At 48.1% G+C, this 26,283-nt stretch overlaps 1 protein-coding gene across 2 annotated transcripts in view; it reads left to right on the forward strand.

Annotated features, from left to right (window-relative positions):
• LOC139277648 (serine/threonine-protein kinase 3/4) overlaps positions 1-26,283 on the forward strand; it is a 206,604-nt gene that overhangs the window by 41,275 nt on the left and 139,046 nt on the right. For both annotated transcript variants that reach the window (XM_070896398.1, XM_070896399.1), the window contains exons 2-5: positions 341-421; positions 16,999-17,127; positions 19,816-19,930; positions 25,876-26,040. In XM_070896398.1, the coding sequence (XP_070752499.1) occupies positions 341-421; positions 16,999-17,127; positions 19,816-19,930; positions 25,876-26,040 (490 nt within the window). The remainder of the gene's footprint in view (positions 1-340; positions 422-16,998; positions 17,128-19,815; positions 19,931-25,875; positions 26,041-26,283) is intronic.

Consider the following 26,283-nt stretch of genomic DNA (forward strand, 5'->3'; position numbering starts at 1 on the left):
GTTTGGGTTGAAACATGTCTGTAGATTGTAGAAAGTCAGGAAAACGGAGGGAGTTCCATAGTTTTGAGGCCCTGGTATAGAATGAGCGTACTGTGAATGAAGGGAGTAGGAGCGCTGATAGGATGGTACGTCTGGAGCTTAGTAGGGGCACGAGAAGATAGTTCAGAGGGGCAATCACCATGGTAGTGTTGATTTAAAATAGGGCTATAAGTTGTGACAGAAAGAAGAGCCTCGAGACAAAAGAAGTATTGGGCATCAGACGGCAAACATACTTCTGTATCCTTTCCAAGATTGCGCCTGTGTTTTAAAATATGTCTTTTTTTTCCCCCTCCCACAACAGGTCTTTGAAGAAACTAAGCGAGGACAGTTTGACCAAACAGCCGGAAGAGGTCTTCGATGTGTTGGAGAAACTTGGTGAAGGGTGAGTGCTGAATGCTTACTGAGAAATTGGATCCAATAATACTTTGAGGCTCAACCGCCAAGGGTCCGTTGGAGCTTTTAAACGTTGTGAAGCACAGTAACGTTTGGATTGCTGCAGGCGGGAAAGGGTTAATTCAGTTCCAGGGTTGCAGGTTGTTCCTTTTTTGTGACCTTGCTTACTGTGATGTTTCCTCAGCTGCTTCAAAATCCTTCAGCCAGAGCATTCCTGGCTTGCATATTTTTAGCATGTCTGAGTTGTCGTGGTCTCCCGCCACCTTCCTATCCCCTTCCCCTGATTAAAGATGTCTGGTAGACAACACAGCAGGGGCAGTGACCCTCTCTACCGCCCCCAAAACAACAACATCTCCTGATTCAAATGAAGAAGTTTACACATGGGAACCTGTCAGTCCTCAGTGATGCCTTTTACCCATAATTCACAGGGAAAAGATGATGCGGAAATCCAAATACACAGCATGCCCGGCCCCCAGACACAAAGATAAAATACCGCGGATGCTGGAATTGTGAAATATAAACAGAAAATCCTGGGAATATTCAGCAGGTTAGGCAGCGTCAATGGAGAGAAAAACAAGAGTTAATGTTTCAGGCCTGTGACCTGTTATCAGAACTGACGAAAGAAAGAAAGACTGGCATTATTACAGCGCCTTTCACAACTTCAGGATGTCCCAAAGCGCTTTACAGCCAATGAAGTACTTTTGGAGTGTAGTCACTGTTGTAATGTAGGAAATGTGGCAACCAGTTTGCGCACAGCAAGCTCCCACAAACAGCAGTATGATTACGACCAGATCATCTGTTTTTTTAGTGATGGCGAGTGTGGGGTAAATATTGGCCAGTACACCAGGGATAACTCCCCTGCTCTTCTTCGAAATAGTGCCATGGGATCTTTTACCTCCACCTGAGAGAGCAGACGGGACATCGGTTTAATGTCTCATCCGAAAGATGGCACCTCCGATAGTGCAGCACTCCCTCAGCACTGCCCTCGAGAGTCGGCATAGATTTTTGTGCTCAAGTCTCTGGAGTGGGACTTGAATCCACAACCTTCTGACTCAGAGGCGGGAGAGTGCTACCCACTGAGCCATGGTTGACATGAATCGTTAACTCTGTTTCTCTCCCCACAGCTGCTGCCTGACCTGCTGAGTATTCCAGCATTTTCTGTTTATATACTCGGCTAGCATGTTTAGGAATACAGGAACAGGAGTAGGCCACTTAGCCCCTCGAGTCTGTTGTGCCATTCACTGAGATCATGGCTGATCTGCAATCTAACTCAGTATATCCGCCTTTGGCCCATATCCCTTAATACCTATGGTTATCAAAAATCTTATCAATCTCAGATTGAAAATTAACAATTGTTCTAGCATCAATTGCCATTTGCAGAAGAGAGTTCCAAACTTCTACCACCCTTTATTTTCTAATTTCACTCCTGAAAGGTCTGACTCTAATTTTTAGACTATGTCCCTTAGTCCTAGACTCCCCACTGAGGTGTTCAGTCACCCTAACCTTAATTATAGACTCTTGTAATTTCCCGGCAACAGATGTTAGGCTAACTGGTCTATAATTCCTTGGTTTCCCTCTCTTGCCATTCTTAAATAGCGGAGTGACAGTCACAATTTTCCAATCCAAAGGAATGGTTCCTGAATCTAGAGAAATTTGGAACATTTGTAGTTAGGGCATCTGCATTGTGCTCACCTACTTCCTTTAAAACCCTGGGCTGGAAACCATCTGGTCCTGGGGAGTTGTCGCTCTTTAATACCATTATTTTCTTCATTACTGTTATTTTATTTACGTTAATTTTATTGAATCCCTGAACCTGACTCAGTATTAGTTTCCTTGGGATTTTCAGCATGCTAGCCTCTTCCTCTACTGTAAATACTGACTTAAAGTAATTATTCAACATGTCGGCCATTTCCTTATTATTGACAATACAGGTGCGACGTCCAAAATCTGGAGCCCGGAATCCGGACACCGGGCCGATCCGTTTTCCCCATGAACAGATTTGCCCAGTTTACTGTGGACAATCTCTGTCTCATCCCGTTGAGTTGGCCTTGCTCAAATCTAGAATCTTAGTAGCTATTTCCTGTCTCTCCATTTCAAACATTGTGTTGAACTCAATCATGTTATGATCACTATTAGATAAATGTTCACGACATTAGGCTGCTAACTAAATCTAGCTCATTACTAAATCTAATATGGTTTGCCTCCTTGTTGGTTCGAGGACATCTTATTGCAGAAAACTATACTGGACACACTCAAGAAATTCACTTTCTGATTGGTGATAGTCTGCTTATCCCAATCTTTGAAAGTTAAAATCTCCCATTCAAACCACTCTGCCTTTGCTACACGCTTGTCTAATCTCTGCACTTATACAATCTAGCACTTCACAGTTGCTACAAAGGGGGCCTAAACACACTGCCTACTATAGTCTTAAATCATTTCCTATTTCTTAATTCTACCCATAAAGTCACCACTGCCTGCTTACCTCTCGTTATATCCTCTCTCATCATTGAAGTGATTTCATCCTTAATTACTAAGGCTACTCCTCCCACTCTGCCATTTTCCCTATCTTTCCTGTTGACATGTTTTCTCAGTCTCTGCTTTGGCTGCCGGGTGGGTCCAAAGCTCTGACACCCCCAGCTACTTTAACCTCCCCCCTCCACCACTTAAAATGAAGGGTGTTCCTCTGCCTTGTAGAGGTATCTCCCCATCAGCGAACTCACTCGACTGGTCTGGAAAGATAGGGTCTGAAATACCAGGACAAGTTTAAATTTAAAAAAAAAATAATAATAATGCATGTTTTTTTCTAATTGTATGTATTTCATGCTGACATGGGAGGTGGTTGGAGCACTTTGAACAGAAGGTAATTCCCTTTTACATAAGTGTGCACACAGGGAGCTTTGGCTAGAAGAAGAGATTAAGATCTCATGTGGTGCACATCCCTTTCATTACTCATTGGTAAAAATAGGTAATGAAAGGCGTGGCTTCACCAGATGGGTTTAACCCCTTCTCGATTATGGTCCATAGCCTGAGTTATAACTGATGAGATTAGTTCATCAGACAATATAGAGGAAGGGAAAAGGGCTAATGCTGGATCCTGTCTGTGTATCTTGCTCAGATAATTGAGTTTTTCTCTGCCAGCTCAAGGTGCGAAGGCTGCAGCTAAGAACTCCTGCAGTCCGACTCGCTTTTCATAAATACATTTCTCCCCGTTTTTCAGTTTCTATCCTTCCTCTCCTTAAGGTGCAGACCGTGAAAGAAAAAAAAGAACATGCATTTTATAGCGTCTTTCACTACCTCAGGATGTCCCAAAGCAGTGTAGGCACTGTTATCATGTAGGAAACCCAACACTCAATTTGCACACAGCAAGCTCCCACAAACAGCAATGTGATAGCAATCAGATCGTCTGTGTTTTTTTAAGCGGTGTCGGTTGAGGGAAAATTATTGGCCAGGAGAGCGCCCCTGCTCTTCTTCGAATATTGTCATGAGATTGTTTACGTCCACCTGAGACAGCAGACTTGGTTTAACGTCTCATCTGAAAAACGGCACCTCCGACAGTGCAGCACTCCCTCGGTGTGGCACTGGGAGTGTCAGCCTAGATTATGTGCTCAAGTCTTTAGAGTGGGACTTGAATCCACCAGCTTCTTACTCCGAGGCGAGAGTGCTAGATGTACAATTCCACCGAGGCTGACTTTAGGAAAGCCTAATCCATGTCAGGTGGGAACTTTGTGGGAAAACATAAAACCCGCGGTGCCGAGAGATGCGAACATAAAAATTAGGAACAGGAGCAGGCAATATGGCCCCTCGAGACTGCTCCGCCATTAAATAAGATCACGGCTGCTCTTTGACCTCGACTCTACTTTCTCTTCATTCCCTTAGAGTCCAAAATACCGTAACAATCTCAGCCTTGAAAAGACTCAACAACTGAGGGTCCACAGCTCTCTGGGGTAGAGAATTCCAAAATTTCCAAACCCTCTGTGGTGCAGCAAACGTTTCAGTATCATTGTACATTACAGAAAGCCCTCCTGGGACATGTGATGTTTGAAATGTCTGCAACTCTTAAATTTAAAGCCACTTCCTTTCAGCCGTCAGATGAATGCCTCGGTATTAATTGCTATTGCATTTGATTTTGATTCAAATCTGTTCGCACCAAAAATAATGCCCATTTACACGTCGGGCCGGATTTCGGCAGGTTTGCAACCGGGTTTTCGCCATGATTTGATCCTCCACGGCGAAAACCCGGTCGGTGGGATCCTCGGGTACCTGTTTGCGGCACCGCTTTCAAGTACCGCCGGGGAGAGGTGCGCCAACGTGCGGATTGCGTTTGTGTCGTACTTTCGGCACTCTCCTGGCCCTTACGCCATGCCCAGAACAGCGACAGGTCAAACCTATCGGTGCAGCCCTGCCAGCAGCGGTAAGTATGAAAACCTGCAAAAAAGGTAAGTTAAAGTTTTTATTTTAAAATTATTTTTCAGCGATTTAGTAGGTAAGGGTTTTGTGAATGTTTTTTCCCCGTCCCAAGGCCTCTCGCAGCGCAGCCGTTAAACTAAAGTTGACGAAACTCGCGGATTGCGCTGTGAATCGTCGTGAAACGCCTCCTTTGCTGATGCGAAAGGCCGAAAGTTCGGCCTAAAAACAGTAGCGCAGCGAAAAGGGTCATTTTAGCGTAAAACTACCGTTTTCGCCGAAAATCTAGCCCATGAGGGGCGTTTGGAGCTAACAGTTTTGTGTGTGGCCCCCAATCCAGTAACCCAGCTTTGTTCCTTCTCCTTCCTTCTTGGGGTGTCTGACATACCTGGGCACAGTTTTCTGGGCATAAACCACCCTCCCAGTACCTCACTTGTAATAGAACACCTTGGATAAGGAGCATTCAGGGAAGGACATCGTATATGAGCCCTGATCTTGTTCTTGCCTGACATCTACACACGAGATTGTCCAGCAGGGAGTCACTGGATAGCAATCAGCTGGTTGATTTATCCCTCCCCCCCCCCCCCCCAACCTTGCTGAAGGGGCACTGAAACCCTACCACTGTCCTGGCCAAATCAGTGTGGACTGGGCTTTCAACCTGAGGCACTTTCTGTGTTATGTACGGCTCACTAGTGTATCCGCCAGGGCATTTACCCAACAACATATCTGAATTGAGCTTATAAAAATATTTGTGTGGTTGAGTGGGCTAAATTGTAGAACAACCGAGTTTGGCAAGAGCTGGGAATGAGATTCTCACTGGTACAATAGTGACATTGAGATTGTGATGAGTGCTCTAGTGACATTGAGGTTGTGTTGTGTGTTTTTTGGGCCAGTTGAGAGGGAATGTGAAGGCCCTTTTACAGCTGTTGGCCATACGTCATTCTTCCACCGACAGATGCACTTATCAATGTAAATGGTTCATTTTTCTGATAGAGACCCATTTTAATGAGAAATTAGCAGCATTGAATAAATCTGTTTTATATTAACAAGAAAGAACATGCATTTAAACAGCACCTTTTACGACCACAGCCAATGAAGCACTTTCGAAATGTGATCACTGTTGTAATGCGGCAGTTAATTTGAGCACAGCAAGCTCCCACAGTCAGCAATATGCTAATGATCAGATAATCTGTTTTAGCAATGTTGTTTGAGAGAGAAATTTTGACCAAGGCACTGGGGAAAAATCACCTGCTCTTCAAAATAGTGCCATAGGTTCTTTTACGTCCAACTGAGAGAGCAGACGGGGCCTCGGTTTAATGTCTCATCGATTGATCTGGAGAGCGCGATCTGCTTTTATCCCCCGATATCTCTCTGGCTGAACAATGGGAAGACCAAAGCCATCTCTTTCAGCCCCCACTCTAAGCCCCCTTGCCACTGACTATCCCTCCCCTGTCATCTGATCAGGCTGAAGCAGACGGAAACACCTTGACATTCTGTTTGACCTAGAACTGAGATTCGAAACCCACATCCTATCCATTACCAAGGACTTTTACTTCCACCTCTGTATTATCGCCTTCCTCCTGCCCTTATCCGCAACCCCCACTGCCGTTAAAACCATTATCTGTGCTTTTGTCATCCCTGGACTCAATTTACCGTTGGTGACAGAGCTCACAGCTGCCTCAGCCCCAGTCTCTGGATCTCCTTGCTGAACCCCCTTAATCTCACTTCTAATCAACTTTAAAAACCATCTCCAAACACATTTTTTCTGAATAAACTTTCAGTCACCTCTCACGGTCGAGCTCAGCATCGACTTGTTTACACCTTTTATCTATTGCTTTTCTTCATGTAAAGAGTTTTGGAAAGGTGCTACGTAAACGCAAGTTGTTTATATTGCCATCTTGTTCTGGTCTCCAACTGGGTATCCATCTCCACCCCGGCCTCAGTCCATCTGCTGCTGAAACCCTCATCCGTGCTGTTATCTCCAGACTCGACTATTCCAGTGCTCTCCTGGCCGGCCTCCCATTTGCCAAGCACCGTAAACTTGAGCACATCCAAAACTCAGCCGCCTGTGTCATAACTCGCACCAAGTCCCAATCACCCATCACCCCTGTGGTTGTTGACCTATATTGGCTCCCAGCCCGACAACACCTTGCATTTAAAATTCTCATCCTTGTGTTCAAAATGCTTCATGACCTTGTCCCTCCCTATCTCTGTAATCTCCTCCAGCCCTACAAACCTCCGAGATGTCTGTGCTCTAATTCTGGTCTCTTGAGCATCCCTGATTTTCATCGTTCAACCATTAGTGGCCGTGTCTTCTGTTCCCTAGGTCCTAAGCTCTGGAACTCCCTCCCTAAACCTCTCCGCCTCTTTACCTCTCTCATCCCCCTTTAAGACGCTCCTTAAAACCTACCTCTTTGACCAAGCTTTTGGTCACCTGTCCTCATATGTGGTTCGATGTCTGATTTTGCTGCGGTGAAGCGTCTTGAGATGTTTTGCTATGTAAAAGGCGCTATATGTTGTGGGTCTATTGGGGACAAATTCAGGGACAGAGCTGGGAGCACATTGTTCCTGTCTATGATACACTGGAAAGCCTTACAGCCGTAGCAGAACTGAACAGAGGAAAGCACATGAATAACTTCACGTGCTACTGAACTTTATTGAGCTCCCTGACCCAGTCTGTGTTTTCTTCTCCGTTGGCAGGGTGATGCTAACAGTATTGAACTCGCTCACGGTATTGATCAGGCCAGATCAATATTGGCCAGGACACTGAATAAACTCCCCTGCTCTTCTTCAAAATAATGACAGGGAATTGTTTACGTCCACCCGAGAGGGCAGACGGGGCCTCGGTTTAACATCTCGTCTGAAAGACGGCATCTCTGACAGTTTGGTGCTCCCTTAATACTGGTGCTGTCGGCCTAGATTTCTGTGCTCAAGTCTCTGGAGTGAGACTCGAACCCACAACCTTCTGCCTCCGAGGCGACAGCGTTTCCCACAGCCATGGCTGACACCTGGGCTCCTGAATAGAGCAGTGTGAGGGGGTTGGAGTGGGGGAAACGTTCTGGTCTTACTGGATGGATAAACTACAATGGGTTGGACAGACCTCTTTCTTAACTATCTTGCTCAGCCATTGCCGAATAAGGGAGGGGTGACGAGAACTGATAGCTATAAAACTGACTCAAACCCACAACATTCTTGTTGCTCCACTTCTTAAGATGAAAATTTATGGTTGAAATGTAGAGTAATTGAGTTGGGCGAATGTGGCTAGGTTGCTTTTTAGAACAAACTTAAAAAAAAAATCATTATTATCTCTTAATTGAAAGTGCCAGGACTTTATACTGAAGAGCACCTGTAGCTGTGGGCCGTGCCTGGCGGCCATTAATGAGCTGTGGACTGGAGCCTTTCTCAGTGTTTTCAAGGAGGGGGGGGGGGGGGGGGAAACCTGGGTGTGTTCTTGCTTCTGTTTTCACCCTGTGTACTTCTGTTGCACTCGGAGAAGGCACAGTCTGACTGCTTCCCTTAAATTGCACCGTAGCTAGATTCTGCTTGTGGGTTTCCTGTTGCAGAGGAAAGATGAGAGGGTTGTGCCGAGTGGCTGTGCGTACATACCCAGCACTGGACACCCGCGCATTGTCAGCCAGCACATTTTGCAGCCTCCTTCTGACCCTGACTTTACTATTACGTAGACACGAACAGGCCCACATCATTACAACTTTTAGTCAGAAGGTGTGCTTCCTGTAGCTGGGTGGAGGAGTAGTATTTAGGACTAAGCAGAAGGAATCATCATTTTTTTCATATTTAATAGTTGTTATAATCTGGAAGGCACTGCCTAAAAGGGTGGTAAAAGTGGATTCAACAGTAATTTTCAGAAGGGAATTGGATAAATATTTAAAAAGGAAAAATTTGCAGGGCTATAGGGAAATACCAGGGAAGTGTGACACAGAGCCAGCATGGGCATGCTGGGCCAAATGTGTTGTATGATTCCATATAGACTGGGAGTCATGTCGAGGGACAGGACTATACTTGGCTGAACCTGATGGTCAGCAAGATTAGGGCTGCTACAAAGAAAGAATGACTTCCATTTCTATTACACCTTTCACCTCAGGAAGTCCCAAAGAGCAAAGTACTTTTAAAGTGTAGTCACTGTTGTAATATGGGAAACACAGCAGCCAATTTGGGCACAAAGCTCCCACCAACAGCAATGTGATAATGACCAGATAATCTGTTTTAGTGATGTTGATTGAGGGATAAATATTGGCCCCAGGACATCGGGGATAACTCCCCCGCTCTTCTTCGAAATAGTGCCGTGGGATCTTTTACATCCGCCTGAGAAACCGAGGTCCCATCTGCTGTAACATCTCATCCAGAAGACGGCACCTCCGACAGTGCAGCACTCCTTCAGTACTGCACTGGGAGTGTCAGCCTAGATTTTTGTGCTCAAGTCTCTGGAGTGAGACTTGAACCCACAACCTTCTGACTCAGGCGAAAGTGCTACCCACTGAGTCACGGCTGACAACTAGTTTAGGAACTGAAGCTTGTTAAGTATCTGGTATCCCCATGTTCCTTGTCCCTTGTCGAACATGGTGCTCGAAAGAGCGGCATCAGTTGCTCCAATGTAATGTTATTCCATTCCCACAGTGTACCAATACCGTGGGCAGGTTGATGGGGGTCCGGCCCCATTAGGGTATTCATTTACACAGTGAGGCCAGTAATGGAGAAAACCATGATGTTGATCTGTATGAGTAGACTTAACACCAGCGGCCAAGAAAAAGATGGAGGGGGCCACGGGCGACAGCCATTTTGCCCTGCTCCTCAGAACTGCTGAGATGCTCATGGAAACAATGCCTTCAGGTGGGTCTTGGCATCACCCTACTGTAGGGTTTTTTAAATGCCCTTTTTTACTTGGATTCGCCTGGCATAAATGGTGACGACAAGATTACTCGCTTTAGTAAACCAGAACAGTTTATTAAACACACACACATGCATTACACAAACTTGGACAGTGAAGACTTGGTTAAAATACAGGCTTTACTTCCCACACAACCAAGGACACGGAACGCGTTGACGTGGGATGCTTCGCTGGACACCCTTCCTTCCTTGAAGTCGCCTCCTCCGTATGACGAGGGATTTGGAAGTTAACGTTCTTACATCCGGAACTCCTTTATGGCAAACGAGCCAAAGGTGGGCAGAGAAAACATTACAAGGACCCCCTCAAAGCATCCCTGATAAAGTGCAACATCCCCACTGACACCTGGGAATCCCTGGCCAAAGACTGCCCTCAGTGGAGGAAGTGCATCCGGGAAGGCGCTGAGCACCTCGAGTCTCATCGCTGAGAGCATGCAGAAACCAAGCACGGGCAGCGGAAAATGCGTGCGGCAAACCAGTCCCACCCACCCTTTCCTTCAACGACTATCTGTCCCACCTGTGACAGAGCCTGCGGTTCTCCTAAAGACTCATGTTAAGAGTGAAAGCAAGCCTTCCTCGATTCCGAGGGACTGCCTATGATGATGATGACCCTTTCAATATACAATCGTCACAATATTAATTGATGGCTGCCTGAGCTTTGCCTCGTTCTGTTGATGATTGAATTATCATCTTCCAATCTTATGATCTGTTCCCATCTCTTGTCTTTTGTGACAGTCTTCCAGTCAAGGAGCATTTAACCAGTAAGCATAATTACAATAACCGTTTTCCTAAGTTTATAAGTTTTGACAATAAAGACAAAGTTTCACTGTAAAGCTGTTACAGAAATTGGTATTTGTGTTTTACAGGAAAGAAGCCATTAACTGTTACAATGGTTGACTCCGATAAACCTTTGATTGGTCTGGCTTCAAAGGCAGGCCTTTTGTTTAGAGCTATCAGAAAAGCTGGTATTCTGTGTTTTATAGGAAAGAAGTAATTCCAGAAGCTGATATGTGTTTTACAGGACACAATTATGTGACTGTTGGTTTCTGTGGAACTATTAACCCCTTACACTACTTACCATAGTGCTGCTGCTGAAATTCAAACGCAGCATGAAACCTAAAAGAGCCAACTATCTGCTCTACACTTTGTTATAAATACACGCAGATGTTTCGGAGGAACCTGCACATGCTCACTACAACAGGTGAGAGAGTTGCCAAGGCTCAACACCTTGGGCACTGTGTGCCGGCCATGCCGGATTGGGGGTGGGGACAGATTCGTGAGAGGACCATATCAGTCCCGAGTGTCAGACAGTGGCTCAGTGAGCAGCACCCTCGCCTCTGAGTCCGAATGTTGGGGGTTCGAGTCCCACTCCAGAGACTTGAGCACAAAATTCCAGGCTGACACTCCAGTGCAGTGCTGAGAGAGCGCTGCACTGTCGGTGCTGCAATCTTTCAGATGAGACATTAAAGCAAGGCCCCGTCTACTCCCTCGGGTGGACGTAAAAGATCCCATGGCATTATTCGAAGAAGAGCAGGGGAGTTCTCCCTGGTGTCCTGATCAATATTTTTCCTTAATCAACAACACTAAAACAGAAGATTTGGTCATTATCACATTGCTGTTTGTGGGAGCTTGCTGTGCGCAAATTGGCTGCCCTGTTTCTTACATTACAACAGTGACAGTGACTACACTTCAAAAAGTACTTTATTGGCTGTGAAGCGCTTTGGGACGTCCAGTGGTCGTGAATGGTGTTATATAAATGCACGACTTTGTACTCTTGCCGTTTATTTACAAGCAGCGTTATGGGCCATCGCCAGTGTGATTAGAAAACTCCAAGGTATTAAAATCCTTGAGGGTGCAGCACCAGTTCATTGAAATCAATCCTGTACTCCCTAATATTAGTAGCTCCTCCAGGAGGTGATGCTGTATCCTCTTCTTTTTAAAAAAAACAATAAGGAGTGGCTATTGACGACATGACCCACCTGTCGCAATGATTACTTGTGACGCAACAGCTATCAACACTACAACGGGTGGAAACAGTTAGTGGCCCAACAATATTAGAAGGAGGCTTGTTATTCCTACTGGCTCCATTATACAGGGTGCTTCCAAAAATTGTTCAGGAAATGGATTTTTCATTTCCTGAGTGATGTCCGGGGAAAACCTGTTTGCTTCAGACTGTTAAAAGTGCTTATTTCTGACTGGGCGGTTCTCCATTTTATAGACTTTGAGAGAACCACGATATGAACTCTCAGTAATGCAAAGCACTTCCTTGTTCTTTTACCATGGTGACTGGCTCATGGCTGGTCATTGTTGCATCACATCAGCGAGGTTAGAAACACCAGAATCTTGGCAATGGGTCAAAACCAGTTCAGAGGCTACGATGGAAATCAATATAAACTAAATGGCACAATGTTAAAGGCGTTATGGAACAGAGCGACCTGGAGTGTATGTGCACAAACCTTTCAAGGTGCAGGACAAGTCGATAAGGCTGTTTTTTTTTTAAAGGCAAAAGGAATCCAAGGCTTATAAATAGAGGCACGGAGCAATGAAGTTATGGTGAACTTTTATAAATCACTGGTTAGGCCTCAGCTGGAGTATTGTGTTCAGTTCTGGTAACCATATTTTAGGAAGGATGTCAAGGTATGAGGGACTTTAGTTATGTGGAGAGACTACAGAAGCTGGGATTGCTCTCCTTAGTGCAGATAAGGTTATGGGGAGATTTAACAGAGAGGTTCAAAATTATGATGGAGTAGATAAGGAGACACTGTTTCCAGTGACAGGAGGGTCGGTAACCAGAGGACACAGATTTAAGGTCATTGGCAAAAGAACCAGAGGGGGAGAAAGACTGGATCAACTGGGCTTGTATTCACTGGAGTTGAGAAGAATGAGAGGGGATCTCATAGAAACGTTTAAAATTCTGATGGGTTTAGACAGGTTAGATGCAGGAAGAATGTTCCCAATGTTGGGGAAGTCCAGAACCAGGGGTCACAGTTTAAGGATAAGCGGTAAGCCATTTAGGACCGAGATGAGGAGAAACTTCTTCACCCAGAGAGTGGTGAACCTGTGGAATTCTCGACCACAGAAAGTTATTGAGGCCAATTCACTAAATATATTCAAAAAGGAGTTAGATGTAATTCTTACTACCAGGGGGAATCAAGGGGTATGGCGAGAAAGTAGGAATGGGGTACTGAAGTTGCATGTTCAGCCATGAACTCATTGAATGGCGGTGCAGGCTAGAAGGGCCGAATAGCCTACTCCTGCACCTATTTTCTATGTTTCTATGAGAATTTTTTTGACACCGACTTGTTACGATCTGGAATGCACTGCCTACAAGGGTGGTGGAAACTGATTCAATAGTAACTCAAAAGGGAATTGGATAAATTGGGGAGAAAATTACAGGACCAGGAGGAAAGAGCGGGGGAGTGGGACTAATGAATAGCTCTTTCAAAGAACTGTCATAGGCATGATGGGCTGTATCATTCTATGAGTTACAGTCCCCACCACTTATATCGGGGACTTGGCAGCAATCTTTATCAGGCATTGCCATTGCTTATGGCAGGCAGCTGTTTTTATCGGGCAATTTCCCATAACCATTTTTCTTTCACAATAGAAATCAGGTACAAAGGAACTGCTTACAACATATTCAGTAGGTCTTGGTACCTCGTTAAAGTGCGCTTGCTGTAATTACTTACTGCCCTGAAGTTGCCGTTTAATGTTAAAGGGTTAAAGGTTGAAAGGAATAAATTAATTGTGCAGACAGATTTTACAAATCGTAATGAATGCGATGTTAGTTGGCGATGTCAGGGGGGGCGATGGGCAACGGCAGTGTCGGGGGTGGAGGGGCGATGGGGAACGGGGGGGGGCGATGGGGAACAGGGTTGTCGGGGGGGGGCGATGGGGAACGGGAGTGTCGGGGGGGGGGGCGATGGGGAACGGGAGTGTCGGGGGGGGGGGCGATGGGGAACGGGAGTGTCGGGGGGGGCGATGGGGAACGGGGGTGTCGGGGGGGGGGGCGATGGGGAACGGGGGTGGGGGCGATGGGGAACGGGGGTGTCGGGGGGGGGGGCGATGGGGAACGGGGGTGGGGGCGATGGGGAACGGGGGTGTCGGGGGGTGGGGGCGATGGGGAACGGGGGTGTCGGGGGGGCGATGGGGAACGGGAGGGGCGATGGGGACCGGCGGTGTCGAGAGGGGGCGATGGGGAACGGGGGCGGGGGGTGATGGGGAACGGGGGTGGGGGGGGTGATGGGGAACGGGGGTGGGGGCGTGATGGGGAACGGGGGCGGGGGGGTGATGGGGAACGGGGGCGGGGGGGGTGATGGGGAACGGGGGCGGGGGGGGCGATGGGGAACGGGGGCGGGGGGCGATGGGGAACGGGGGCGGGGGGGCGATGGGGAACGGGGGCGGGGGGGCGACGGGGGCGGGGGGCGATGGGGAACGGGGGCGGGGGGGCGATGGGGAACGGGGGCGGGGGGGCGATGGGGAACGGGGGCGGGGGGGCGATGGGGAACGGGGGCGGGGGGGCGATGGGGAACGGGGGCGGGGGGGCGATGGGGAACGGGGGCGGGGGGGCGATGGGGAACGGGGGCGGGGGGGCGATGGGGAACGGGGGCGGGGGGGCGATGGGGAACGGGGGCGGGGGGGCGATGGGGAACGGGGGCGGGGGGGCGATGGGGAACGGGGGCGGGGGGGCGATGGGGAACGGCGGTGTCGGGGGGGGGGGCGATGGGGAACGGCGGTGTCGGGGGGGGGGGGGCGATGGGGAACGGCGGTGTCGGGGGGGGGGTGTGGGGGCGATGGGGAACGCCGGTGTCGGGGGGGGGGCGATGGGGAACGCCGGTGTCGGGGGGGGGGCGATGGGGAACGGCGGTGTCGGGGGGGGGGGGCGATGGGGAACGGCTGTGTCGGGGGGGGTTGGGGGCGATGGGGAACGGCGGTGTCGGGGGGGGGGGGGGCGATGGGGAGCGGCGGTGTCGGGGGGGGCGATGGGGAACGGCGGTGTCGGGGGGGGGGGGCGATGGGGAGCGGCGGTGTCGGGGGGGGGTGGCGATGGGGAACGGCGGTGTCGGGGGGGGGGGCGATGGGGAACGGCGGTGTCGGGGGGGGGGGGGCGATGGGGAACGGCGGTGTCGGGGGGGGGGGGGCGATGGGGAACGGCTGTGTCGGGGGGGTTGGGGGCGATGGGGAACGGCTGTGTCGGGGGGGGGCGATGGGGAACGGCGGTGTCGGGGGGGGGGTTGGGGGCGATGGGGAACGGCTGTGTCGGGGGGGGTTGGGGGCGATGGGGAACGGCGGTGTCGGGGGGGGGCGATGGGGAACGGCGGTGTCGGGGGGGGGCGATGGGGAACGCCGGTGTCGGGGGGAGTTGGGGGCGATGGGGAACGGCGGTGTCGGGGGGGGGGCGATGGGGAACGGCTGTGTCGGGGGGGTTGGGGGCGATGGGGAACGGCTGTGTCGGGGGGGGTTGGGGGCGATGGGGAACGGCGGTGTCGGGGGGGGGGGGCGATGGGGAACGGCGGTGTCGGGGGGGGGGGGGGCGATGGGGAACGGCGGTGTCGGGAGGGGGTGATGGGGAACGGCGGTGTCGGGGGGGGGGTGATGGGGAACGGCGGTGTCGAGGGGGGGGGGCGATGGGGAACGGCGGTGTCGGGGGGGGGGGTGATGGGGAACGGCGGTGTCGAGGGGGGGGGGTGATGGGGAACGGCGGTGTCGGGGGGGGGGGGGCGATGGGGAACGGCGGTGTCGGGGGGGGGGGCGATGGGGAACAGCGGTGTCGGGGAACGATGGTGTCGGGCGGGTGGGGGAGGGTGGGGCAATGGCGTGTGAGGGTGGGGGGGGGGGCAAAGGAGCACGCCAGTTGCTGCCTAGCGACCGTGAGCAGGCCAATTTCAAAATTTGTAAACTTGGAAGTATTAAGTTCCATTTAACAAGGTGATGAGACAAATACATTAAAAGCAAATCAAGTGTCAGTGATTTGATTCCACCTCCAGCATCTGTCATGTGCTACTTACTACCTTTAACGCACTTTTAGCGATTCACTCCCAAATCCCCCAGAGAGAGTGTTTGTGGCTATGATGGTTCAACTGCCCACAGATTATAGCGGGCGAATCGCGCCAACACCAACCTGCCCGCTATATGGGATGCGGACTGTACGCAGTTTATTAAACTGCTGGTCATCTTCATGTGTAAACCCAGACAGTGAGTGTTGGTAAGCCGCCACCTGTTGGGAAGTGTGATGCTCAAGGCTTGCACAAGTTGGCAGCCACGTTTCCCACTAGTGACGACACTTCATAAGTACTCTCGTTGGCTGTAAAGCGCGTTGGGACATCCTGAGGTGGTGAAAGGCGCTATAGAAATGCAAGTCTTTCTGGAGTGACCAAAAAAAAAAGTGTCCATTGTGAACCTTGAGAAAATGTCTGATGCTGAACACTATTCAGCTGCACAGGGGGGCTGGGCATGTAGTTTTTCCCTAAGTGGCAGATTCTGAAGTGAAGGGCAGGTCCTAGTCTACAAGATAAGGGAAATGGCAAGAAGGTTCACTCGATTGCTACCAGGTTCACTGGATTGATTCCTGGGATGAGAGGGCTGTCCTATGAGGTCAGATTGAGTAGATTGGGCCTATGTTCTCGAGTTTAGAAGAATGAGAGGTGATCTCTTTGAAACATACAAGATTCTGAGGGGGATTGACAGGGTCGATGCTGAGAGGTTGTTTCCCCCTGGTTGTAGAGTCTAGAACTAGGGGTATAGTCTCAGGATAAGGAGTCAGCTATTTAAGACTTAGATGAGGAGGAGTTTCTTTGCTCAGTGGGTGGTGAACCTTTGGAATGCTCTGCCCCAGAGGGCTGTGGATGCTCAGTCGTTGAGTATATTCAAGGATGAGATCGATAGGTTTTTGGGCTCTCGGGGAATCAAGGGATATGGAGATCGGGTGGGAAAGTGTTGAGGTCGAAGATCAGCCATGATCTTATTGAATGGCGGAGCAGGCTCGAGGGGCCGAATGGCCTATTCCTACTCCTAATTCTTGCGTTCTTAAAGCAGGTTGCATGTAATATTGACAGCCTGTCGTTAGATTGTCTGCTCACCTTTTATGGCTGGGAAGAGGGGGAAATAGAGAAAGATTAATGCAGCGAAATGTAAAGATCAGGGCCCACGGGAAAACCTCTGCTATAAACGATTGTTACTGTCATTCCCCCTCATTCGCTGTCTGGAGCAGGCGGCATTAATGCTGGCTGAATGTTAACGGCTTTGTGTTTCCTCCCTCAGGTCCTATGGCAGCGTGTTCAAAGCTATTCACAAAGAATCAGGCCAAGTGGTGGCTATCAAACAGGTCCCGGTGGAATCGGACTTGCAGGAGATTATCAAAGAGATCTCCATCATGCAGCAGTGTGACAGGTGAGGCTCAATGAAGTGGTGCCAGCGGCTGTGGGTCTTGATTGATGCCGATTGTTTTTTTAAACAAAAATGTAATAAGTGATGCTGCAATACAAGAGATCTGGAACCCAGACGACCCTGTAATAGGGTTTGTCAGTTGGAGACGATGCAACCCAAGGGAATAGAAAAAAACAAATGCATCAAACTCGACTGTGGCATCAGATGTGTCTTCCTGTGTGACCTGTGCTAGATTGTGGTCTGTTGTTTCCAAGACACACACACACTCTTCTGCTGTGAAGAGCATTCACACTACTACTTCGTTTGGCTGATGTAGAGCAACAACTATAATTTTACATTTAGGTGGTTAAGCCAGATAGTTGCGTCCCAAGTAAGAAAGAAAGAAAGAACCTGTACTTGGATTTATATAGCGTCTTTCACGACCACCGGTCGTCTCAAAGCACTTTACAGCCAATGAAGTACTTTTGGAGTGTAGTCACTGTTGCAATAGAAACATAGAAAATAGGTGCAGGAGTAGGCCATTCGGCCCTTCTAGCCTGCACCGCCATTCAATGAGTTCATGGCTGAACATGCAACTTCAGTACCCCATTCCTGCTTTCTCGCCATACCCCTTGATCCCCCTGGTAGTAAGGACTTTATCTAACTCCTTTTTGAATATATTTAGTGAATTGGCCTCAACAACTTTCTGTGGTAGAGAATTCCACAGGTTCACCACTCTCTGGGTGAAGAAGTTTCTCCTCATCTTGGTCCTAAATGGCTTACCCCTTATCCTTAGACTGTGACCCCTGGTTCTGGACTTCCCCAACATTGGGAACATTCTTCCTGCATCTAACCTGTCTGAACCCATCAGAATTTTAAACATTTCTATGAGGTCCCCTCTCATTCTTCTGAACTCCAGTGAATACAAGCCCAGTTGATCCAGTCTTTCTTGATAGGTCAGTCCCGCCATCACGGGAATCAGTCTGGTGAACCTTCGCTGCACTCCCTCAATAGCAAGAATGTCCTTCCTCAAGTTAGGAGACCAAAACTGTACACAATACTCCAGGTGTGGCCTCACCAAGGCCCTGTACAACTGTAGCAACACCTCCCTGCCCCTGTACTCAAATCCCCTCGCTATGAAGGCCAACATGCCATTTGCTTTCTTAACGGCCTGCTGTACCTGCATGCCAACCTTCAATGACTGATGTACCATGACACCCAGGTCTCGTTGCAACTCCCCTTTTCCTAATCTGTCACCATTCAGATAATAGTCTGTCTCTCTGTTTTTACCACCAAAGTGGATAACCTCACATTTATCCACATTATACTTCATCTGCCATGCATTTGCCCACTCACCTAACTTATCCAAGTCACTCTGCAGCCTCATAGCATCCTCCTCGCAGCTCACACTGCCACCCAACTTAGTGTCATCCGCAAATTTGGAGATACTACATTTAATGTGGGAAACGCGGCGGCCAATTTGCACACAGCAAGCTCCCACAATCAGCAATGTGATAATGACCCAGATAATCTGTTTTAGTAATGTCGATTGAGGGATAAATATTGGCCAGGACACCGGGAATAACTCCCCTGCTCTTCTTCGGAATAGTGCCATGGGATCTTTTACGTCCATCTGAGGGGGCAGACGGGGCCTCGGTTTAATGTCTCATCCGAAAGACACCACCTCCAACAGTGCAGCACTCCCTCAACACTGCACTGGGAGTGTCAGCCTGGATTTATGTGCTCAAGCCCTGGAGTGGGACTTGAAGAGTGGGGCTTGAACCCACAACCTTCTGATTCAGAAGCGAGGATGCTACCCACTGAGCCACGGCCGACACAGTAGCGAAGTGTATCGCTGTGATGCTGCCTTCATATTTGTGAATCGGGCATATGTTCCACGATCTGTTATGGGTGACCACAGTCGCACACTGGAGTTCTCCATTTGTACATCAGTTATCTGCACCTGCCACGGTTTGTGCGGTTTGGGTTTGCCCATAAGCTTCGCGGAAGATCGAAGCCATCGTGAATGCATGAAGGAACCCAGGGTCAGCAGTGCCAAGCATGGTCCTCTTTTAACTTTTCTCAAAGAAGAGTTTAATGTCTGTTCCCAAATTTAAAAAGTAAATAATCACTAGCTCCCTTCTTTGGAATGTGCACTGCCTCGTTCGATGGGGTCTTTTACGTCCACCTGAGAGGGCAGAAGGGGTCTCCGACAGTGCAGCACTCCCTCAGTACTGCACTGGAGTGTCAGCCTCGAGTTCTGGGCTTCAGACCTGGAGTGGGACTTGAACTCACAGCCTTCTGACTCGGAGCCGCTGCCTGACGCTGAGTGTATTCACGGCTGAGATGGATAGAATTTTGGGCTAAGGAATCAAGGGATGTGGAGATCGGGTCGGAAATTGAAATTGAAGTTGAGGTAGAAGATCCGCCATGATCTTATTGAATGGTGGAGCAGGCTCGAGGGGCTGTATGGCCGACTTTGTGGGACATAGCTGATCTTTAATGGCTGCCATATTTACCTATACAAGAGTCACTACAATTCAAAACCAGTTAATTGTATGAAACGATTTGCCATGAGACAGTATTATGTGAATGGAAGTAATTATTATGATTATGCTGATAGATAGGCCTAATGAGTTTTCCCTGTTCCTGATTATTCTTTTGTTCCGTGGAGAATCCCCGGTCTTTAACGCTCTTTCCCTTTCTTCACAGCCCTCACGTAGTCAAGTACTATGGAAGCTATTTTAAGAACACGGACCTGTGGATAGTCATGGAATACTGTGGAGCCGGTTCAGTATCAGACCTTATTCGAATAAGGAATAAAACGGTAATTGCCTGTGCCTGCCTCTATCCCAGGAAAATAAGGATGATGTGACTGCGAGTGTGTGAGCAGGAGCTGTGCTGAGCAGCGATACGAGGAAAATGACTTTATTAGAGTTCGGTTCAGTTGGTGAAGGCAGCATGTAACTGAGTCATACAAGGCAGCCACGCCTCTGCTGAAGGATCAGATCTCAACCAAGCTGCAGTTGGGGTGCTCTATTGGTCTCGGGGAGAAATTAGCTGGCTGTTGAAAGGCTGTTTGGTGCGTATTATTTTTTAAACGAGTGAATATTGACACCAATGTTCCCCCAAAGGTGCGTAATCGTGCACCAAGCGAGAGATCCTGCGCGGGCCACTCCCCAGCTGGGGAGTCTAGGACTAGAGGGTATAGATGAAAATTTAGAGCCAGATCTTTCAGGAGTGAAATTAGGAAACAATTCTGCGCACAAAGGGTAGTAGAAGTTTGGAACTCTCTTCCGCAAACGGCAACTGATGCTGGGTCAATTGTTAATTTTGAATCTGGGATTGATAGATTTTTGTTAACCAAAGGTATTAAGCGTTGGTGGCCAAATGCGGGTCACAGATCAGCCATGATCCCATTAAATGGCGGAACAGGCTTGAGGGGTTAAATGGCCTACTCCTGTTCCGACATTGCTGCTGGAAGATAATGCGTAGCAAATTTAAAGGGACTACACACGGAAAAATAGAGGAAACATTGATTGACAACGCCAGGTCGATGATGCGTTTACGTGTGATGCTGCTCCAAGCCCTGCCAGAGTGTTAGTGCTATGTTGTGTTGAAGCGCTATACGTTGAGTTCTGCACTTAATAACAACAACAATAACCACTTGTATTTATATAGCGCCTTTAATGTAGTAAAATGTCCCAAAGCGTTTCACAGGAGTTTTGTAAGACAAAAATTTGATACCGTGCCACACAAGAAGAGATTACAGCAGATGAACAAAAGCTGGGTCAAAGAGGTAGGTTTAAAGGAGCGTCTTAAAGGAGGAAAGAGAGGTAGAGAGGCTGAGGTTTAGGGAGGGAGTTCCAGAGCTTAGGGCCCAGGCAGTTGAAGACACGGCCATCAATGCTTGAGTGATTATAATCAGGGATGTTCAAGAGGGCAGAATTAGAGGAGCGCAGGCATCTCGGGGGGGGGGGGGGGGGTGGGGGGGGTGGTTAAGGAGCTGAAGGAGATTACAGAGATAGGGAGGGGCGAGGCCATGGAGGGATTTGTAAACCAGGATGAGAATTTTGAAATCGAGGTGTTGCTTAACCAGAAGCCAATGGAGGCCAGCGAGCAATAGGGCTGATGGGTGAGCGAGAATTGGTGCGAGTTAGGACACGGGCAACCACGCTTTGAATGATCTCAAGCTTACGTAGGGTAGAATGTGGGAGGCCAGCCAGGAGAGCATTGGAATAGTCAAGTTATGCTTCGGATATGTGGTCAGAAGCTTATTTTGGGGTCAAATATGACACCAAGATTGCGAACAGTCTGGCTCAGCCTCAGACAGATACCAGGGAGAGGGATGGAGTTGGTGGCTAGGGAACGGAGTTTATGGTGGGGACCAAAGACAATGGCTTCAGTCGCCCCAATATTAGCCATGTTTCAATGGAGAACTTTCAGTCCACAGCCTGACTGTGTCAAATTACACAATCACACTTCTTCATTAATTGCACCGGCAGAGTAACTAACCGGAGCTCGCTCTGCACACAGGCAGTTTCTCACCGACCCTCCTGAGGGCGTCGGTAAGTGCCAGCGGTTTACGGTTAACATCCCAGAGAATTATAATGGAAGAGCCCCAGAGTCGGGCTCCCATTGTACACTCCCACTCGGTAGCGTTGACTGTGTCAAATTATACATTCCAGGCAAAGTGCTGGGTGATTATTCTCCTCTCACTTCCTGCCGGAGCCACCGCAAATCTTGTTAACGGCACTGGGCAGTTTCACTAAACACAGCCTTGTTTTGAACTTTGCGGATAACGCATCGGGTCCCACATTCCTGCTTGTCTTGCAGGACTTCAGAGGGCGTTGAGTTAACCACACAGTGTGGAGCTCGAGCCACGTGTGAGCCAGACTGGGTAGGTGTGGCTCGTTCCCTTAGCCGAAGGACATGAGAGAACCAGATGTGCCAGCCCACAAATTACCCGATTGATGGAATTCCATTTGCCACGTTGGGACATCGGGATTGTGAGGCCCATGCCAGTAACTACTACACCACACTGGATGACTGCTGAAGGCAGAATCGTGCTCAGCTGATTGAATAGCTTACCCAGCACTAAAACTGTCTAGTGTAACACGTGAGGAATCTCTACTTTAGATCCATACTCCAGCAGGAGTCATGTCCTTCGGGAGAACAGGAGTTAAAGTTAGCAATAAAAACCCAAAAATATAATTGCAGAGTTTCTACTATCATGCTAATTTTATTTTATTATTGAGAACCAAGACCTAGAGTGCAAAACATCAAGTTTGGAAAAATGTAGAAGAGAAGATGAGATAAATCAAGAAGCATAAGTTTGGTGATGCCAAGCCTTTGAATACCCGTAGACTGAAGGGAGTTCTGAGGATTTGGGGAAAGTGAGTTGCATCGGAAACTGTGCTAATAACTCAGAAGGTGATTAAAACCGTGGCTCAATTGCTCTTTCTAGCAGTGTTGCCCCTTCCCATTTTTCCTTGGGGTGGTTTGTGTGGGGGAGGTGTTGGTACAGTGGAGAATCGTCTGGTGTCTATACTTTTATTTCAGCATGTTACTGAAGAATTGGAGAGTGACAAATGCTTTCCTGCGTCCAAATCCAGTCATGCAATGTAAAGAGGAGAAATGTGTCTGAAGTCATGCGGGTTTTCTCGTGCTATATTCCTGAAGCAAAAGTTACACTGTGGTTAGTGTATGAGGGGACCGAGAAATGATCAACTCAGACAACAGGCCCACTCGTGTTGTTTTTACAGAGTTTGTACCCGAGAGCGCTGATTGTTGCAATGTGCACTGAAGCGTATTTTCTCTATCGTGCTGTTCCCCTCGCTATCTGGAGCTGTCCTGCACATCCGAGGAACAAATGGGAACAGTTCCAATTCTTTATTCCTGCTGCCACTGATCAGCATGGGTGGTTGTGGTGATGTGGATACCTCAGCCCAACTGACATCGCAGCGTGTCTGTCTGACCGGGAAACATACCAGTTGGACAAGGGTGCTGATTTGTTGTTCATCATCCCTCCCCGCGTGCGCAACAACAGCAATCTGCATTGATGTAACGTAGTATAACCTCCCAAGGCGCTTCACAGGAGCGTTAATCAAACAAAATTTGACACTGAACCACATGAGATACAGGGACAGATGATGAAAAGCTTGGTCAAAGAGGTAGGTTTTAAGGAGCGTTTTAAAGGAGGAAGAGAGAGAGAGGTCGAAAGGCGAAGAGGTTTAGGGAGGGATTTCCAGAGCTTAGGGCCTAAGCAATAGAAGGCATGGCTGCCAATGGTGGAACGTTGAAAATCGGGGGCGCGCAAGAGGCCAGAGTTGAGGCACGCAGAGATCTCAGAGGATTGTAGGGCTGGAGGAGGTTTCAGAGATAGGGAGGGGCAAAGCCATGGAGGGATTTGAAAATCAGGATTACTCACTGGTAGAAATGAGTGATGAAAGACATGGCTTCATCAGAGAAGTTCAACCCACTCCTCAATTATAGTCCACGACACTGGAGGGGATGTATTGTCTCTGTTATAATTGACAAAATTAATTCATAAGCTAATTCAGAGGAAGGGAAAGGACCATATATTCCATAACACATCTGTCAAAGACAATCCCAACTCTAGTAGCAGCGTTACAGCTGTGGCTCAGTGGGAGCACACTTGCCTCTGATTCACAAAGTTGTGGGTTCAAATCCCACTCCAAAGACTTGAGCAAAAAATCTAGACCGACACTCCAGTGCAGTGCTTAGGGAGTGCTGCACTGTCGGAGGTGCTGTCTTTTGGATGAGACGTTAAACCGAGGCCCCATCTGCCCCCTCTCGTGGATGTAAAAGATCCCATGGCACTATTTCAAAGAAGAGCAGGGGAGTTATCCCCGGTGTCCTGGGGCCAATATTTATCATTCAACCAACATAACAAAAGCAGATTATCTGTTCATTATCACATTGCTGTTGGTGGCTGTTGCGTTTCCTAAATTACAACAATGACTACACTTCAAAGGTGCTTCATTGGCTGTAAAGCATTTTGGGATGTTCGTTGGTCATGAAAGGTGCTGTATAAATGCAAGGCTTTCTTTTACAGTATAAATAAGATGGCACTGTTTTTATTTGTACAGTGCTGCATGGTCAACAGTGCCTCAGGATGCCTCTTTTGACAGTTGGCAAGCCAAGTGGACAATCTATCCACGCAAATCATAAATATGTGTGTTTTGCTGTAGCAGAATTGACGTATGCCCAGAAAAGTTCCGAATACATGATTGTTTTCCAGAATACCAATGCATTACAGAACCACTCGCTGTCGCACTGTTTCTACATGCGGGGCAAAAGAGACACTGTATTTGATGCTGTAGGTTAGAGTTGTGTTTTCCAGAAGCAGTATATACTTGAGGGCAAATGGCCAACACAATAGAGACTTGGCCTTCATTGATATAAGGACGCAAGCAATTGGAACAGTTCACTCATCCTTTGATCAATAATGTGTTGGTGGCTTGGTTTTTAATTGAGAAAGAAAGGTGAAGGGCAAAGTCTAGGCCACCACCAAAGTTAGAAAGAATAAAAGATGAGATAAATCAAGAAGTAATGATTGTGAAGCTTGTGCTATAACAGCCTTGGGTTGTTGTAGGAAGGAAAGACTGAGGAATATGAGCAGTTCTGGTTTGAGATCTTGAGAAATGTTGAGTTCAAGTCGGAGACTGCCTGACGAGTTTTCTCTTCAACAAAATGGGGATGTAGGGAGGAGGGAGAGAGAACGTGCCTCTCTCTATTTAAGAGAAGAGAGTTTTGAGGATCGTTGACTATAGTATTGGTAAAGTGGGGAAAAACGAGAGGTTGTGACAGGGAGCTTAGAGATGAGAAGGACGGTGGTGAGCCTGTTGAGGAGTGCGTGATAGTGACGAGAAGAGCAACCTGAGACATGGGAGTAGCCTTCAAGTCTTGGTTGGAGTCAAATTGTTGAGAGGAAGTGAAGCATTTGACACAAAATGGGAAACTGAACTCCTTGAAGGCAGCTTTAGGAATGAAGGAGATGTAGGAGTTTGGAAGAGGAGGTGAGGCTAATATCGTAAGATCAAGCAAGGCTAAGGGTGGAACTATCTAAGATGGTTACTGCTGGTTAAATGGAAGAAGCAATTAAGAAACTTTGTGTTTGAAAAAATTAAACGGGTTTTCATATCCTTGCCCCATTTCAGAGCTTTCAGGAGATCAAAATGTAGCGTTTCAGCCATTGCGCTGAGAGGAATAGAGGTTGCCATCACTGAGGATGTGAGTTCTGAAGGAAACTGATAACGGCAGCTTAGAATCATTATGAAAGAGCAGATAGGGTTTTCTTACATTATAACAGTGAATACACTTCAAAAGCACTTCATGGGTTGTAAAACGCTTTGGGGTGTCCTGAGATCCTGAAAGACACTAAATAAATGGAAGTTATTTCTTTCTTTGGATGAAGATGAGATGTGAGTAAGGAACAGATTGGGAGAGAGGATGGAAGAAGATTCAGGAGATAAAGCATCTTGGGGTAATGAAGTTGCATGATCAGCCATGATCATATTGAATGGTGGTGCAGGCTCGAAGGACCGAAAGGCCTTCTACAGCACAGATGGTGCAGTGGGACTGGAAACTAGGTAGCCATGCATCGAGTGGTGGGATGCCCGACAATGGTAATTATTCAGAAGTGCATGATGCCAAACCTTGTCAAGAGCTTTGGAAACTTCCAAGGTGCCCACAGATGATCCACCAAAGGCTGTGATGTAAGTCAGATATCTTTTTCCTTTTCTTCAGTTAACAGAGGACGAGATCGCCACGATTTTACAGTCCACGCTGAAAGGGCTGGAATATCTGCACTTCATGAGGAAAATCCACAGAGATATCAAAGCTGGAAACATCTTGCTCAACAACGAGGGACACGCCAAACTGGCTGATTTTGGAGTTGCTGGTCAGCTTACTGTAAGTAATCTCGGAACTCAACTGTGGTACAGAATAGCACACAATAGCCAAAAGACTCTTGTTATGAAGTTATTTCCATGTGTGAACTTTTCTTTCTATTTTACCAGAGCAATAAATTAACAAATATCGATTGAGACAAAGTATTAAAGATGAACTGACCTGAAGCGAGAACATTTTCACGCCTAAACGTACACTGGGGTCACCCATCCCAAGTTCCGTTGAGTGGAGGATAAATGCCATGTT

Source organism: Pristiophorus japonicus, chromosome 12, assembly GCF_044704955.1.
Source record: "Pristiophorus japonicus isolate sPriJap1 chromosome 12, sPriJap1.hap1, whole genome shotgun sequence".
Classification (NCBI taxonomy): domain Eukaryota; kingdom Metazoa; phylum Chordata; class Chondrichthyes; family Pristiophoridae; genus Pristiophorus; species Pristiophorus japonicus.